Source organism: Zonotrichia albicollis, chromosome 19, assembly GCF_047830755.1.
Source record: "Zonotrichia albicollis isolate bZonAlb1 chromosome 19, bZonAlb1.hap1, whole genome shotgun sequence".
Lineage (NCBI taxonomy): Eukaryota > Metazoa > Chordata > Aves > Passeriformes > Passerellidae > Zonotrichia > Zonotrichia albicollis.
The window spans coordinates 10769632-10785988 of NC_133837.1; the positions used below are offsets into that span (position 1 = coordinate 10769632).

Here is a 16357-nt window from a genome sequence, read left to right on the forward strand (position 1 = left end):
AGAATTTCTTGTAGGATGCTGAGTTCATCCTCATGCTTGACCTCTGTTTAGTGTTGTGTGTTCAGTGTCTGCTGCATTGTTTTCCCCAGGCTTGGCAACGTGCCTGCATTGACATCATCTTGTATTTTGCAATACCAGATTAAAGAAAGCTGCAGAGATGCCTCTGGCTCTGTTCAGTGACGGTTGACCTCTGAAAGAGTGAATTTTGGACAGTTTGTTTCATCAGACTTTCCACAAGGAGCATTTTGACTGATGAAAGGGCATTGAACAGGCTTTGTCTGAAACCCTTTTAGTCCAACATATTCAATGATGTTGTTTATATAATTGCAAGCTTTGCACTGACAATTACTCCTGACAAATGTGTGATACCAAGAAATGTGCTGTTTACCTTCTAAAATGTGCTCTGTGGCCTTGCAGTGTCCTTCACCACACCTAGAGCAGCCCTCACCCCTCTGAGCACTGAATTTCCTGTTTGTTCCTCCCGCTCTGCCCACGCTTCATTTTTGATTCTATCACAGGAACAGTTTAGAAAGATTGCAGCTGGGCACAGTTGAGCATTTATGAGGACATGAAGTGCAAATAGGATAAACTGGAAGCTCCTTTCTGAGGAAATTTGTGTTCTGCTGTGCATCTGGAAGAGAGGATTAGCAAGGGGATGGTTTATCAGGGCAGGTTACAGGTGCTCAGTGGGCAGAAATCAGTGTCTGTGCTCTGGGCTCTGATTGCTGGGAATGTATTTATGTGTGTGTTGATTGTATGTATACAAATGGAATTTAAATACAGAAATGCCATCATTAAAAATAAAACCACATGCTGGCTTTACTACATGTCTCCTTATTGGTTTCCTGTTTATTTTACTTCAGGAAATATTCCTTATGGAAGAGTTATTGTAAAAAAAATATATTTTTCAGTTGAAACCTGGATTTGGAGCTTTAAAGTTTTTGAGGGGAGTTTTGCTGCTTTGGTTTGTTTATTTTTAATTTTTTTTTTTTTTTTTGCTGTTATTGCTGGCTCTGCTGCAGCTTCCAGGTCAGTGCTGGACACATCACTGCTCTTCACTGATCTTCAGCTCCATATTCTGGATTTTCCTGTGATTGCAGCTCTAAAAGGGCCTTTAAGTGAACCAATCCCCTCTTGCTTTGCCAGTTTGATAATGTTTGGCTGGCTGGAACAAACAACACCTTGTTCCATTGTCAGGGATGTTCTGGGGTTTCACAGATGTTCTGGCATGGTTCAGGCCCAGCTAGAGGAGCAGGGAGACTTTTAAGAAACATTTAAGAAACATTTAAGAAACATTAAGAGCTGCCTCAAGCAAGTGCTGATTAACAGCAGCCCAAGCTCTGCTCACTGGCTGCTTGTGACAAATGAGATTTAAAGAAAAGGTGCTGGCAGGGCCATACACAAATGAGACAAAGTAATTCAGGCTTCAGTGTTGTTTTTTAAATACCTGGGCCAAGGAAAATGTTCTGTACCAGCTTTCCCTGATAGACCCATTAAATGTTGGTAGTTGTTGTTATTCCAGAGGAAAAACTTTTCTTCTGAGGGGCAATTCCCTGGTACTTCTGCAGCAGCAATAACTCAGCCCTGGCTGGGTGCTGGAAATCAGGGAAGAGCCTTGAGCTGCTCTGTCCTCTGCTTTGAGAACCTTCCCTGCCTTGGTTTCCTTCCATTTGAAATCTGCCTTTTTATTTGGAGGCCGATCAGGTGATCTCTGAATTCTGCATTAGCCCCAGAAGGCACTTTGGAGATGAATAGATGCCTGAAAAAGGAGTATTTTGGGTCTTTTAGTAAATTCACCCTCTACAAAACAGACTATTGCTTTGGAAACAAATAAAGAAGAACATTAAGGTGGTGAGCCAGGCTAATTTATCCTCTGAGCTGCTTTCTCAGCTGAGTATCCTCTGGAAACTGAGCTGTCAGAAATATTGTGACACTATTAGGAAGTGCAGTGTAGCTATGGCCAAGTCAATGAGAAGTTTAATTTTAAATAAAAAAAAATTCATTGCCAACAACTCTGATATTTTCCTTGACTTTTTTTTTTATGTTCCAGGATGATCAACACAAAAGAAAGTTTTCATTGGATGATGATGACCTGGAAGCACGGCTCAATAGTTGGAATCTTGGGGTAAAATAAACTGAGTACTTTACTTATTTATTAACTTACAATGGGAACTTGTCAGTAATGTAGTTCGCTTTCTGAGCTTAGCCGGCAAAAGTTTATGTGGGAATCTTTTAGAAATGAGTTGCTAAGGCTTGGAAAGGCTATTTATGAATGTATGAGAAGAAAACATTGAAATTTTAAGTAATAATAATCTTTACACATTTAATATGGTTACTCATAAATCAGGCCAAATAATGGCTGCTGGTCAAAACCAAGAGTCTTACTCTGGTAGAAATTCAGAATAATTCTTGATGACTCTGTAATATTACTTTTTATTTATACCTGCATAAATGAAAGAAGAGTTTGGCTTTCTGTGTTTCTTTTTTTTAACCAAAGCAGAATTTATAAGTCATTAGTACAACTCAGGTTTTTTTGGTCAGTGTGCCTCCTTTTGAAAGTGTTCAGGAGGCTTTTCTGTGTATTCACCTCTTTCTTTCCCTTTTAATAATTCAAATTTATTACTCTTATAAGACTTTATTCCCTTGGTTGTGTTTTCTGTGGTGTTAGTCCATGATAGTTCTAAGGAGACAATGAAGCATCTCTTCTCTGTGGATGTATTTTAATGTATTTTTTCTATTGTGTTATTTTGTCTTTTTTGTAACCCTTTTGCTTGCACCACCAAATCTTTATTTCATTGGAATTAATATTCTTACAGCAATTTAGTTTTATTAAGATCACTCTGATTTTAACAGGGAGGTTTCTTCTTTCTTTTCTTCCTTATTTTGGCTTATTCTCATAGGTTGAAAGCTCACAGAGTTGCAGCCAAAGTTAGGAGTGATGAGAGAGAGTTTAATGAAATAGTTCAGCCTTGTTTTTTGAGAAAAAATCACATATTTTCATGTTGTCATTTTAATTCCTGCCAAATGATCCTTATTCTTCCTGCACTATTGTCAGTCCACAGGGATATGACAGCATTAAAAAATCTTGCCTATTACACTCCAGGTTTTTCATGGATGGCCAAGTTCTCCTCAGTGCAATCAGAAATGATAACAAAGAATATTAATGGTTTTCTGTCCTTCTTGGTGTTTCTCTGGCTTTTCCAAGCTGAGGGTGGAGATGGATGAAAGTGTCAGCATTGTGCAGGTGCCTGAAACAAAGGTGCAATCGCTTGCAGATTTGGAATATTTGGGCTGTATTTATCCATTGAAAATAGGAGCAGAAAGCTGTAATACCTTGAGCTTTTAAAGCTGCTTTAAGGGGGAAAACTTGCTCATGGCCATTTACAAATTACACCAACTGATGCTGACAAAGGATCTCTTTATATCCTGCATTTTTATATCTGTGTCAATCTGCCTGCCTGCTTATCTCTTATCTCTGCCATTTTATTTGTATTTTATTTCTTTCCCTAATTGAAATTCCAGTTTGCAATCGTGTTGTGCTGATAATGGCTGGTTATTAAAGTGTGATGATCCTCTGCTGATACAGGAGCTCCCTTGGATAACAAATTGGCTACCGTGGCACATAAATCAGTTTTTCAAGTCTCCTCTCCAGGGATGGTAATTAAAGAAGTCGCTCATGAGAGACTTTGATTGCCTGATAAGACTTGTTGGGAGTTACCTGACAAAGGGGATTGGAGGTTGTAAAGGAGAGGTCTGCGAGGGCTTGTGCTGAGCAGCATTTCCCTGCTGTGGATCACGGCCTCCGGTGGCTTCTGAAAGGGTCAGGAAGTTTTAAGTGCAGTGTCACACTTAAAGAACATGGCAGTGCTAAAAATAAAAAAAACCCCACTAAGTGATCCCTTGGAATCTGTAAGGTTTGAGTGTCAGATGTGGCTGCTGTTGTTTGCAAGCATTTAAATTGCCATGGGAGCATCTTGCTGTCCTTTAATTGCTACTCCCAGCTTCAAACCTTTGGGAAACTTAATTTACAGTGATCCCACCTGAGATACAGGAGACCCCTGACCCAAAAAATACTTCAGTAGTGGGGGAAGATGGGAGGGGAGATAAGGAATGGCTTTCACTTTGAGCTGCCTGGGCTAAAGAAGAGTTGTTTTGAAAAGCTTTTGAAACTTTTTTTGGTTATCCAAGGATTTTTGTCAGTAAGATCTGTCACATTTTAGGAAGCTGTGAGTATTTCAGGCAGGTTTATATAGAGACCATGCTTTTATCCAAGAATTTGCAAATACCCAGCTAGGTGAGACAATCCTGGTGTCTTCCAGCTGTGAGGTATTGCTGAGCCTTCACTGCTCCAGCCTGGGGTTGAAATGATTGAAATGACCAGTTATAAATTGTTATAATTTATTTTTTACTGTTATCTTTCAGCCTCCTTCTTCTTTAATATATTTTAAATTTCCTCTTCTTCAAAGGTCTTGTATTTTTAACACATTCTGGATGCGTTTTCAGTTTTTATGATATACCCACATCAGTGATTGAGATTTTATTTATTTTTAATATTAAAAGTACCGTGGAAAGTTTTGGGAAATGCTTTTATGACTTTTCTACTAAGCTGAGAGGTCAAATCTGGAGGCTTCAGATATTTGTTCTTAATAACATTTTCTACAGGAGAAGTAAATCTGTTGTGTTACTTTGCTGATATTGGTACTTTGTGTGAGTAATAAAAGAATTTTCCCCTTTTCCTTGCAGCATTCCTGATTATCCCTATCAAACATTTATGATTCAAGTTCTTTAGATTCTAATCAGGCATGAGTAAATGCTTGAAAAAAATCAGTTGAGTTTTGATTGTGATAAATTTGCCTTTCATACGTGGAATACTAATTTACACTTATTTTACATATATCATAAAATACGTTTTTCTCAGCCTGTATTGACTCTTATCTAAACTGTTGTGGGGACTGTTCTTTATCAGGTGTTCATGATAATGCCCTGAAGGTGCATTTGCAATGTGGAAAAGCAGAAATTCTTTTGTGTGGCTGTTTGAAGGGAAAAGTTTCAGGAGCTGAGACAAATAAATACCAGTGATCTTTGGTCGTGTTGTTACTTTGAACTTTTTGTCATTCTTCAGCCATCCTGAAATATAATAAAAGTAACCTGGGCTAAGGGAATGAGAAAAAGCTTTAAGGTCCTTTCCAGCCCAGACTTTTCTGTGGTTCTGTGGTCTTATTTCATCAACAGCTGTCATAATATTGCAGCTCTAGCGCACTTCATAACTGAAGGGAAGGTGACTATCTCCTGTTTGTCTCAGAAATAATTAAATATTGTGAGAGATGTGTAGTGTCAGGGGAAAAACCTCGTTGGATAATGGAATTCAACTGCCTTTTCTCCTTTTCTTTTTTTTCCTCTTTAGCTGAGCTTTTTAGATTGTAGACAAACATAATTATTAGATTAAAAAAATTAACTTACATAAAGAGATAGCAATGAATGAAACCCCTGCAAATTCTTACCTCACCTTTCTGTCTCTTTCATGATGCCTGTGGTACAGTTTCATTTGTCACCAAATTGTAGCCAGTTTGAAAGCATCTCTTTCAAACATCCCAGGAAATTCAGCACATCATTTTAGGTGGAAAGCACACAAAGAGATTGCACCCTGGGGAAACAGCAAAGGGCTTTTTAATCAGGGAGAACACAATTTTTCATCACTGGAATTCAGCCAGGACAGGAATTAATTCTGTGACCGTGTTCACAGGGATCTGAGGATGAGGGAAGAGACGAGGATCTGACTCCATGTTTCAGAAGGCTGATTTATTATTTTATGATATATATTATATTAAAACTATACTAAAAGAATAGAAGAAAGGATTTCATCAGAAGGCTGGCTAAGAATAGAAAAAGAAGGAATGATAACAAAGGTTTGTGTCTCAGACAGAGAGTCCAAGCCAACTGTGATTGGCCATTAATTAGAAACAACCACATGAGACCAATCACAGATGCACCTGTTGCATTCTAAAATAGCAGATAATCAATGTTTACATTTTGTTCCTGAGGCCTCTCAGCTCCTCAGGAGGAAAAATCCCAAGGAAAGGATTTTTCATAAAATATCGTGGCTACATTAACTCTTTAGCTTTTCCCAGAAGTGATGTGGGGCTGGCTGGACGCTCAGTCTTGCCCAGAAGAACTTGTCCTGGGAAATGTTATTGCTTAGGAAAGGTTTGGAAGATTCAGACCAAAGAAATCCTGTGGTTGGTGGCTGTGTTCTGTTCTCCTTCCTTGGAACAAAGTGTTGTAACACAGGGTTAAGTGATGGAGTGCAGGGAATTCCTGGGAGGCTGCAGCCTTGGCTCACATCTGCCTGGGTCTTTCCAGTCTAGTTAAGCTCAGCCATTTCTGCACAAGGCATTTGATTATCTTTTGTTTGGTTTCTCAGTCTGGCTGCTTACTATAAACATACCTACTGTATATGTTGTGGCCTTGGAGGGCAGCAGGGCTGGGAAAACTTTCCCACAGTGAACTCCAAGTGATGTTGAGACTTCAAAAAAATGAATTCAACTTCCATGCTGACAAACAGCCTTCATGTGCTTTAATGTCCTTCCACTAAGACTGCAACAGCAGCATTAAAGTGAACTTCCCTACAAATTATGATGTTAGATAAGAATGTCCTTACTCAAATTTCCTGAAGCTACTCAGCAGTTATTTCTGTAGGGAACATGCTGGCTGGCTGGGTTTGGTAGATTAAAGTAAGAATTTAGGGCAAGGTTCAGTTTAGTTGTTTACCATTTCAAAGTCTTAAGTGTTCTTAACTCTTTCATGTGTGTTTTTGCCATCCTTGTTTTGAAAACAATCCCATTTTGTCTTTGATGAAGCTTAGGGGGGAATTTGCAACGAGCCTGCAGATTTAAGTGTGGGGGTTTTATTCCCTGAATCTTAAAATTTACAATATTCTGTGAGTGGCTGAAGTTGTGCATTATTGGAGATATCCATGCCTGGAGAAACATCTTGCAAAGAGAGGAACAGGACTTTAAGGGGTAGTTTGGAACCATGACTTGAGTGTTGTCATTGTTGTGGAATATTTACTGAGCAAAAGAGCAAAGCTTTGGTGGGAATTTCTGGACTGGACCATATTTTCAGCCTGAGGGATGGAGTGTAATTGATGAGGATGAGACTTGTGGAAGTACTTAAAGCTCAAAATCGTGCTTTTCCTGCACTGTGCTTGCTTTTGGGGGAAAGCATTCCAACTTTTGTCAATGCTTTGAGTGAAGGGTTTCAACTTCACTCATTACTTGCATTGATAGCTTTAAATTTGTATAACTCATAAATATTTAGTTTTGACTACTTTAGGTGTTGTTAAAAAAATAGAAATTGAAAATACTGAACTTAAAAATTATGGCTAATTTGCCTAAATGCAGTTTTGGAATTTTATTTTTGTGTACGTTTCTGCAATACTTTTTTTCAATATTGAATTTAAATAAGAAAAAATACATATTTTAATGAAGTAGATTATCTCTGTTAGGTGATGGGGATTTCTTCATGGGGATCTGATCACCCAGCACCTTCACAGCTCTGGTTTAGGAGAAAGAGAAGGTGACCATTGCACTCCTCACAAATTGAAACATGATTTCTTGTCAGACTGCCTAACAGAGCAGGGAAATCCAAAATCTTTTCTACAAAGACATTCAAAATACCATTTCTGTTAAGAAGTGGTATTTACAAATTAGAGTTCAGTTCTAGTTCAAATAAAGATGTCTTTCATGATGACATTTATTTGGTTCATACTCTTAAAAAAACATGTGATTTACTGCTCTTCTCATGGCAGTCCTTCAGTTTCATACATATGTATTTTGGCTTGTCTTTGACCTTTTGCTTATTATTTTTAAATTTGCATGTTTCTCATAAATACAGACTTTTTTTTTTTTTCTTTTTTGGGGCATTCTTTATTGTGATATTCCCTCTTTAATGTGGTTTAATTTGGAGAACAAGAAGTTTTGCAGAAGACCAGCATGAAAAGAATGAATGTTGAGGCATTAAATGTTTACAGATCAGTTTAAGTGGATATAATCCACAACAAGTAACAAAGTGGGAACATTTAACTTCAAAGCACATATGGCTGCTGTTACAAAATCAAAAAATGCAAGACTTGGGCCCTACAAAGTATTAGAGACACATTTTCCTTCTTTCCCATAAACAAGCAGGATGTACCTTAGCTTTTCAGATGGTTTTGAAGTGAAGGCTGCAAACAGCTGAATGCCATGGGCAGATAAAGGATTTTAATTAATTGTAAATATTTACAACAATTTTTATATTACTTTGGCTTAAAAAAGCCAACGTGAAGGGTGATTCTGCATGAGAGACAGGGCTTTGGGAAATCATGAGGGCTTTGAAATGTGGCTCTGCAGCCTTGTCCAGGTTCCACCAGATTTTGGTCAAGGCTTCCACTGATCCCAGCCTGGGGAGTGCCTTGAGCTTCTGGTGAACGCCTCAATTGGGCAAATTGAGGTGGGAGGAGGAATATAATACCAGTAAAATGTAGGTAGAAAATCCTATTGCAGGTACAAATGTGTAGGACAAAAGAAATCCAAAAATTTTCCAGTTTGGAATTTCTGTACCTTTTATTTCCCCTTTCTCTTGATTTGCTTTTCCTTCCCCTCCACTGGATCTCCTGTGGTTGGTGCTCCAGGCTGATCCCATTCCTGTTTTCCTCTCCTCACAGTCTCTTCTGTGTCCAAAATTCCTCTTTTTTGTGGCAGTGGGTGCATCCAGGATTTCTTCATTCCCTGGTGGCTGCCCATGGATTTAACTGCCAACACAGGATACTTTCTGTGAAGGGAACTTGAGTGTAACTTTTAGCAAACTCCCTGACAATAAATATTGTTAAATTATTGGTTTCCTCATGCTTTCAGCTAATATTTTAAAATTCTGGATAACACCATTCATTGAAACTGAATATATGTGTTAAATGTGAGTATCTGCAATGACTTCTGGGTGAAGTGTTACAACTCAACGCCACACAGAAATCCTACATCACCTTTTGGGACAGGAAATGAATAATACTGTATCAAATTGAAATTTCAGAGGGATTAAGCCTCTTTTCCACTGATAAATTCAACACACAAATTTATTTCATGCTACTGCAGAAAGTGCAAGCATTTGATATGTTTGCCATGCCTCATAGATCAACCTAATCCTACAACTTTTTTTTTTTTTTTTTAATGTGTATTGCAATCTCATTCATATTCCAGATCTCACTGCCACATTTTACAAGATTATACCCTTGAAAGCTTTTTTTGGGCATTCTGCTTTCTCTGTGATGTGATGTTTGAGCCTCCTTGTCTGAGAAAATGAGAAAGATAGAGTTGTCTGATAGAGGAAGTGGGTTGGGAACAATGCTTTGTCTCCAGTTCTTAAAAATAGTGATTAAGAGAGCTGTTTTAATTATATAGCCATGTTAATGAATTATTTCCTTATGTTTTGTCTCTATAACTTACATGTGTGGCTATAGTTTCAACGCACCCAACTGTAATTTTTCAAAAGCACTGCATTTTAATCAGTACAATCTGTAAATGTATTGTAGCTTTATACTGATTTCAATGAGAATTTAGCCAACAGAGTTGGAAATCTTTTGCATAAGCCTATGTATGTAGCTGCCAAATATTTTTTATTATATGCATTGATGGAATTTTTGCAACCACAAGAGGTGGGAGGAAAAAAGTGCAATTTTTTGGTCCAAAATTGCTGAGTAGATTTCCAACCAAATGATCTCTTAGGAAGATTTCCTATTCCTATAAGATTTAAGAAATCTCATGTGTGGTTCTTTGAGTGATGCATTTCCTGTGCTAAATATAGTTTAGTTATGATGTCTTGAACTAAATCAGGCATTGTTGACCTGCTGATTTTTCTCTGCCTTGTTTTTCAGTTAGAAAACCCCAGATACCTGCGAGAAAAACGGGTGCCAATGACTGTGGTAGGTATTTATATTCCCTTGGTATTTCAGTAGGGCAAACAAACCTTTTATGTTATTTTTAATCACTGGTCAGGATTGATTGTGCTTGGATTTATTGGTTGTTTTGAATTTTTCCTCCAATAGATGACACCTAAAATTGACTGTGGGCAGTGCAGCCCCTCTCGGTACCACCAGACACTGCTTCAAATGCAGGAGAAGGAGGTAGGAGTCTTTTCCTTGGAAATTGGGCATTAACAAGGAAGTTATTGTAGCAGAAAATCTCATGGAAGAGAAATTTGCTGAAGTGACAGGGCTTGTCATTAAATACTTCATGGATTTCCCAATTATTTCAGGAGTAAAAAAGACTTTCTGGACATATTTACTGGTCCTTTGAAAGAATTTTTAGTGGAGAGATTGAGTTCTAGAAATTTTCCAAATTACCCTTTAATAGAGGCAGTGAAACCTTTGATTTAGTGGGGACTTTTGTTTGCTTTCTATATCCCTTTCAAACTGAGGAGATTTTGACCTTATTTCTGATAGGATCTACATTATTTCTGTATTTGCTTCATTGAGCTCCAATCCTCTTTTGGTCATATGGGGTTTTATTTTACTTCTTTGTAACTTTGTGAATTCCTGAGATTGCTGCCCAAGCTTGGCTGTCTACTTCTCTCACCCCGTGGTTTTTTGCTTTGAATATGTGTAAAAGTAAAATTTTGTGGTCATTTTTACCTTTTTCATGCTTTAAGGAAGTCGACTGCCTGAGATATTTTGTCACAAGCTGCTCATTTTATTTAAGACATTTATTTTTTTGAAAGACAGTGAATTAATGGGCAGAAAAGGAAATTCAAAGTGCATTAGGAAAACGATTAATAGAACCCCAAACCCAACCAACCAATCATTAAAAAAATCAACAAAAAAACAAATCCAGAATCCAGCACTCTGCTTTGTCTTCAGAATTTCTGATTTCAACCTTATGCTCTTGGAAAATTGAGATAATGTACATAGTTCCTTGCTATCCAGAAGGACCTAAACAGACAAAGTACCCCAAATATGTCTGAGTTGGGGAGAAAAGGCATCATCAGCAAAGCAGGAAAATAATCTTTCATTTCCTTGGTGTCTTGTAAGGAAACATGGATTGGAACTGCCCTAAAGTTCCTTCCATGACAATTCAGGAAACATCTTTAGCAGAGATACAGAGGAGGGTAAAACTGGTTGGCAGATGCCTCAGTTGTTAATAAAAGGATGTGTATGAAATGTTTTCTGGTGCTACCTGGCTGCCCCACTCCGTGCTCAAACAAGCAGCTGCACCATCCATGTGCCTTTCACTTTCTCTGCTCTGCTGTTGGCTGTTCTGGATTGACAATGTTCAAACCAGCAGTGCCTCGGGATGAGGCAAGGTTTCATAAGATGTGAAAATAGCCCAAGAAATAAATAAATTGAAAGCACAGTGTTGTCATTTAAACAATATTTTCAAATTAAATAAACAGGAATCCATGCCAAGGAGCTACATAAAATACCCAGTTAATACTTTGCTAGTTCAGTGGAAAAATCCTCTAAGCCACACAGTAAAAAATCCAGGACTTTTTGCTAATGGTGCTCGACTGTGGGCTGGTTTGAACTGGAAAGGTTACAGACAGTGTTTCACAATCACCATGTGTGTGCTATTAACGAGAAAACTTAAATGTGTTTTCATCTTATTTTGTTTGTGAAGCTCAATTAGGAATAAAGTCCTTTTTATTTATAGAATGTGAATGTATTAACAGAGAAATGGTGCTGTACAAAGGGGTCCGGGGGAATCATTAACTGTTCCCAACCTCTTTGTAGTACGAGGGGAGAACATAAAATAGGATAACTGTGGGGTTTTTTGCTTTTAACCTTTAGACCTTTGTTCATAAAGCATTCCTGCACCTGTTTAGAGTCTGTAATGCTGAACACATGGCCGTGAGCAGTGATAACCACATCACAGCCCTGCGAGAACGCCGACGGCATCAGGCAGCGGCTTTTAGTCAGCTCTTCCCCAAACTCTTCTGACATGGATTAAACCGTTTGGGAAATGGTCATTACTGAAAAATTGTGGGTTTAAACAAGGGAGATGCAACCCAACAGGAATAAATCCCCGTTCAGCAGGACAGCAAAGCACGACAGATGGGGTGATTGGCCTGTCTTGATAAAAAGGGAAAATGTCCCTTTGAACTCCACCTCTGGCCATCCTGTGTCACCCAGAGCTCCACGGGGCAGGGAAGGGGGAAAGGAAAAGTCTGATTTGTGATTTTTCAGAATAAACAGATTCGGTGCCATTGCTAAGATACAGGTTTGGAATTCTTCTGGAATGAGAAAATAAAATCAGCTATGTTAATAAACTGATTTCTTTTAACCTTTCTCAAACAGCTAGTTTATCTGATATATCACTTTGAGACATTCTGGTGTTTCTTTAAAGTAGTTCTCTTTCTTAATTTTTCATTTTGTCAGTCTTATTTATTCTTAGCATTTTTTCTCAATTTCCTTCTGTTTCATTATTTTGTAAGCAAAGATATTTATTTATCTTATCTCAACAAAGGAAGTCTAAACAAATCAGAGGCATATTGGAAATAATTTTCACTTTTCAGTTGAAGGTTATACCTGGAATAGATTTGTACTGAGTTGTATACCAGCTCTTTATTTATTTTTCGGACAAACTGGCAAGCTCAGTGCTTTATGCAATAAATTGTGAAGCTTCATCTGTCTGGGTTAACTGAGAACATTGAGTGTTTCCAATGTTTTTGTTGACTTTATCAGTCCTGTCACTCCTCTGTTTTGATTTTTGGGAATCCAGTGATAAGGATTTTGGACACTGGAACCACTTTTCCAGCCTCTTGTGTACTAAAGCAGCCCAGGCTAAATGGTCATGAAGTTGGGGGCAGGATTTTTGTGGGGAAGGCAGTGGCTGGGTTTTCAGGAGAAAACCCCTGGAACAGCTTCCACCAGTTTGTCAGCTGAGATAGGTGCTGTAAGATAGCAGAGAACATAGAGAATGGGAGAAAGAAGTTTGGGGTTTTTTCCCTGAAAATCCATCTTCAAGGATGTGTTTGGAATTGTGGGAAAAGGCAGTGGCTGGGTTTTCAGGAAAACGCCCCTGGATCAGCTTCCATCGTTTTGTCATGTGGGCTGGGGAATGAGAAAAAGGAGAGATGAGATAGGTGCTGTAAGATAGCAGAGAACATAGAGAATGGGAAAAAGAAATTTGGGGTTTTTTCCCTGAAAATCCATCTTCAAGGATGTGTTTGGAATTGTGGGGAAGGCAGTGGCCTGTGGGATAGCTTCCACCAGTTTGTCAGATGAAATAGGTGCTGTAAGATAACAGAGAACATAGAGAATAGGAAAAAGAAGTTTTTTTTGTTTTTTTTCCCCTGAAAATGCATCTTCAAGGATCAAGGACCAGAAGCAAGATGAAAAACAAAGAGTGTTTTATGGATTTATGATTCAAGAAGTCTTATCTTGAGGATGCAGCCTTTTTAAAAAGCTATTTAGGACCTTCATCTTTGTAATCTTTATTTCTGTTTTTCTCCTTTTATTTTGGGAATGAGCACTCCCTTTTACTGCGTGACACAAATTTTGTTTATAAAGATCATCAAGCCATTTCTATGGTTTTACTGCAGCAGAAGTGTTGGGATCTAGTGATATATTTACGTGGAGATAAAATCTGCAGTGCTGATACAGTTAAGTCGTGGTCTGGCTAAAAGGGCTCTGGATTGAAGGTGTTGAAAGCAGCAGATTTACTGTGCTTCTCACTTATCTGGCAGGAGATTATAACTTGAAACAGAGCAAATTGCACGAGGGCTGTGATATGGATTTCCCCCAAGAGGGACCATACAGAGAATGTAGGGAAAGGAATGCAGGGAGGAAAGAAAGTTGTAAAACTTGGGGAGGGAGAGTGAATAACACTGGCTGGTGTTAGCATGGAAAAGAGAAGGGAAAGAGCATTTGAAGATAAGAGTCCCTGCAATTAGGAGATGGTGATCAGTGAGCATTGTCCTGCTGGGTTTGATTTCTTCCTCTTAAATGCCCTGTTCCATAGTGAAGTATTTAAATACATGAAATTCATGCCAAATACAAGCAATAAATAAACCCAATATGGAGACAATATCCTAAAAAAGAACTCTTGTAATTAAACCACTGTAAAATTAACATTATTGTGTCTTTAGCTACATCATGGATTTTATATTTTTTCCTCATTTAAAAGAAATATTTTCGTTCATATTTTCCGAGGATGGTAAAAAAAAAATTCAGTATTGTTCTTTTGTGTAATATATTGAATTAAAAGTGTGTGCTCATGTCTGTGTGTGTCTCTGGAGTTGAAATATTGGTGGATGGATATAGAAACATCTGTGTATGGAATCAGGACAGCTGGATACAGCTCAAGGAACCTCCTTAGATGTGCTGGGGCTGTTTGTGCTTTTTAATAACAGGAGGAGGGTGGTTTTGATGAACTTTCTGAAAGCACTTGAGTGGGCCCAAAAACTGAGTCTTACAATAACTGGAGCTTTGTGTGTTGGAATTTTTTTTTCTTTTTATCCCTCTGTTCTTCCAATTCTCTTCCTTTGCTGTTCCCCTTCTTTTGTCACCCTGTTCACTGGGGACTGTCCAAGCCATATTCCTGCTCATAAATGTCACGCTGATTTCCAAGGGTAAAGATTGTTTAGGTTTTTAATCCTGGTTTTTAATTCTTGTTAAAATGTAAGAACGTGTATTGCTTACTGTTCACACAAGTGTGACCCATAGGAGGGGGCAAGAAAAGGCAGATATGACATAATTATGCCTTTCATTGTGATTTTCACTTTTCTGTAACTTTTTTTCCTTGTGACAGCTTGCTTCTGAAAACTCTGTTTTATTTCCCCTTGAAAATATTCCAGGCAGTGACAGCAACTATTTTCTGGTTCATTTGAATTTTCTCCTTCTCTCTGCAGCCCTTGTGTCTGTTATGAATGCAGGGTGTGATTTATCTGGAGAATCCAGTTGTAAACTGATTCTCACCACTGAGTAATCATCCTGAGCAGGAATCTGCTCGTTCGTATTTAAAATCACAGCAATCCTGACTGCTGCTAACATAATTCCTGCCTGATTAATGTCCTGCTCCCAAAAACATGTGCAAGTTGTCCGTTGTGTTCCTGGTGAGGAAGTCACATCCTGCCTTGCTTTGATAACTCTTCAGAATGTAATGTAATAAACCCCAAACCTTATTTTATTGCTAGACTGGTGTGAGACACACAGTGCATGTCAAGATGAGACATGTTTTCATAAACTGGCTGCTGATTTATAATTCCTGATACCAGTCAGGCTGCTTGTGGAGATCTAGATGTACATGTACAGTTATTTATTTATTTTTTTTGCAATAGTTTGTGGACTATGTCTTTAATTATTGCACATATGGGCTGGAGACATTGAGAAAGATCAAAGGGGTAGGTTAGCAATTCAAACTAGTGTTTTAACCAGTAGAATGTCCAGATGGTTGCCAAGCAGCTGGGAATTAATCTTTTGCTGCATGATTAATCTCTGCCTCAAAGTGTGTCTGTCTTAAAAAAAAAAAAAAAAAAAAGAGGAAGAAAGTTTGATTTTTTTTTTTCATGTATAGATTCTGATTTTTGAGGGAGAAAAGACATTGACTAGAAAAAGTAGGTGCTGTACGCTGTTATTTTAAATGGCGAAAAGAAGGTGGGAGTACAGTTTAGTGGCTGCTTTAGGAGATCTTGAAATGAGTATAAAAAGTTCAGTAGCTGCTAAAATGCAGCATAAAAACGAGAGGAATAACACTGGGGAGAAGAAGTCAGCGTTGGTGACTCTGTATTCAGACTCACTCGCTGGACTGGGCCCTGAGCAGAATTCCATGAAATTCTCATGTGCTGCCTTTCATTATATTCACATTTCCCTAAATCCCTCTGAAACCTCTGTGATTTCTGCATGCTCACAGATTCAGCTGGGTTCAGTTCTCAGTGCTGGCAACTGAAGATACAGCTTCTTGCATTTTTGTGCTGCCTTTTATAAAACTGCATTTAATGCTGCTGTGGCTGAGCTGTCTTAATTTCCAGACATATCCTGAACTGCTTTTGGTCCTTGCTGATGTCAGTGTCTCCCACTGGTGGCAGACATTTGTTCCATGTGGAAGTGGGACCCTGCAAATAAAGCTGTTAAATAACAGGATATGTTGTAGTGCTAATATCCATGTTATGTTCCTTGGCCAGAGAAAACATCCTTGAGAGCACAAATACCATTTCCACTTATTGCAGTTGTTGGGATACAGAGCTGGGTGCATTTCTCCTTCTCTCTTCTTCTTCCCACCACCCCCAGCATGGAAATCCATGAAAAATACATTGTTCTCTCTTGAAAGAGCCTAATGACATTTACATATGAATAAGAACAATTGGCCATTCAATTATTTCTCTGTATCAAGCA

The 16357-nt window shown here is 38.3% G+C and overlaps 1 protein-coding gene across 5 annotated transcripts in view; it reads left to right on the forward strand.

Moving 5' to 3' along the window:
* The window catches only part of CEP112 (centrosomal protein 112), a 199014-nt gene that overhangs the window by 9379 nt on the left and 173278 nt on the right, over positions 1 to 16357 (forward strand). For all 5 annotated transcript variants that reach the window (XM_074555134.1, XM_074555133.1, XM_074555132.1 and 2 more), the window contains exons 6-8: positions 2051 to 2125; positions 9905 to 9952; positions 10076 to 10153. In XM_074555134.1, coding sequence (XP_074411235.1) covers positions 2051 to 2125; positions 9905 to 9952; positions 10076 to 10153 — 201 coding nt within the window. The remainder of the gene's footprint in view (positions 1 to 2050; positions 2126 to 9904; positions 9953 to 10075; positions 10154 to 16357) is intronic.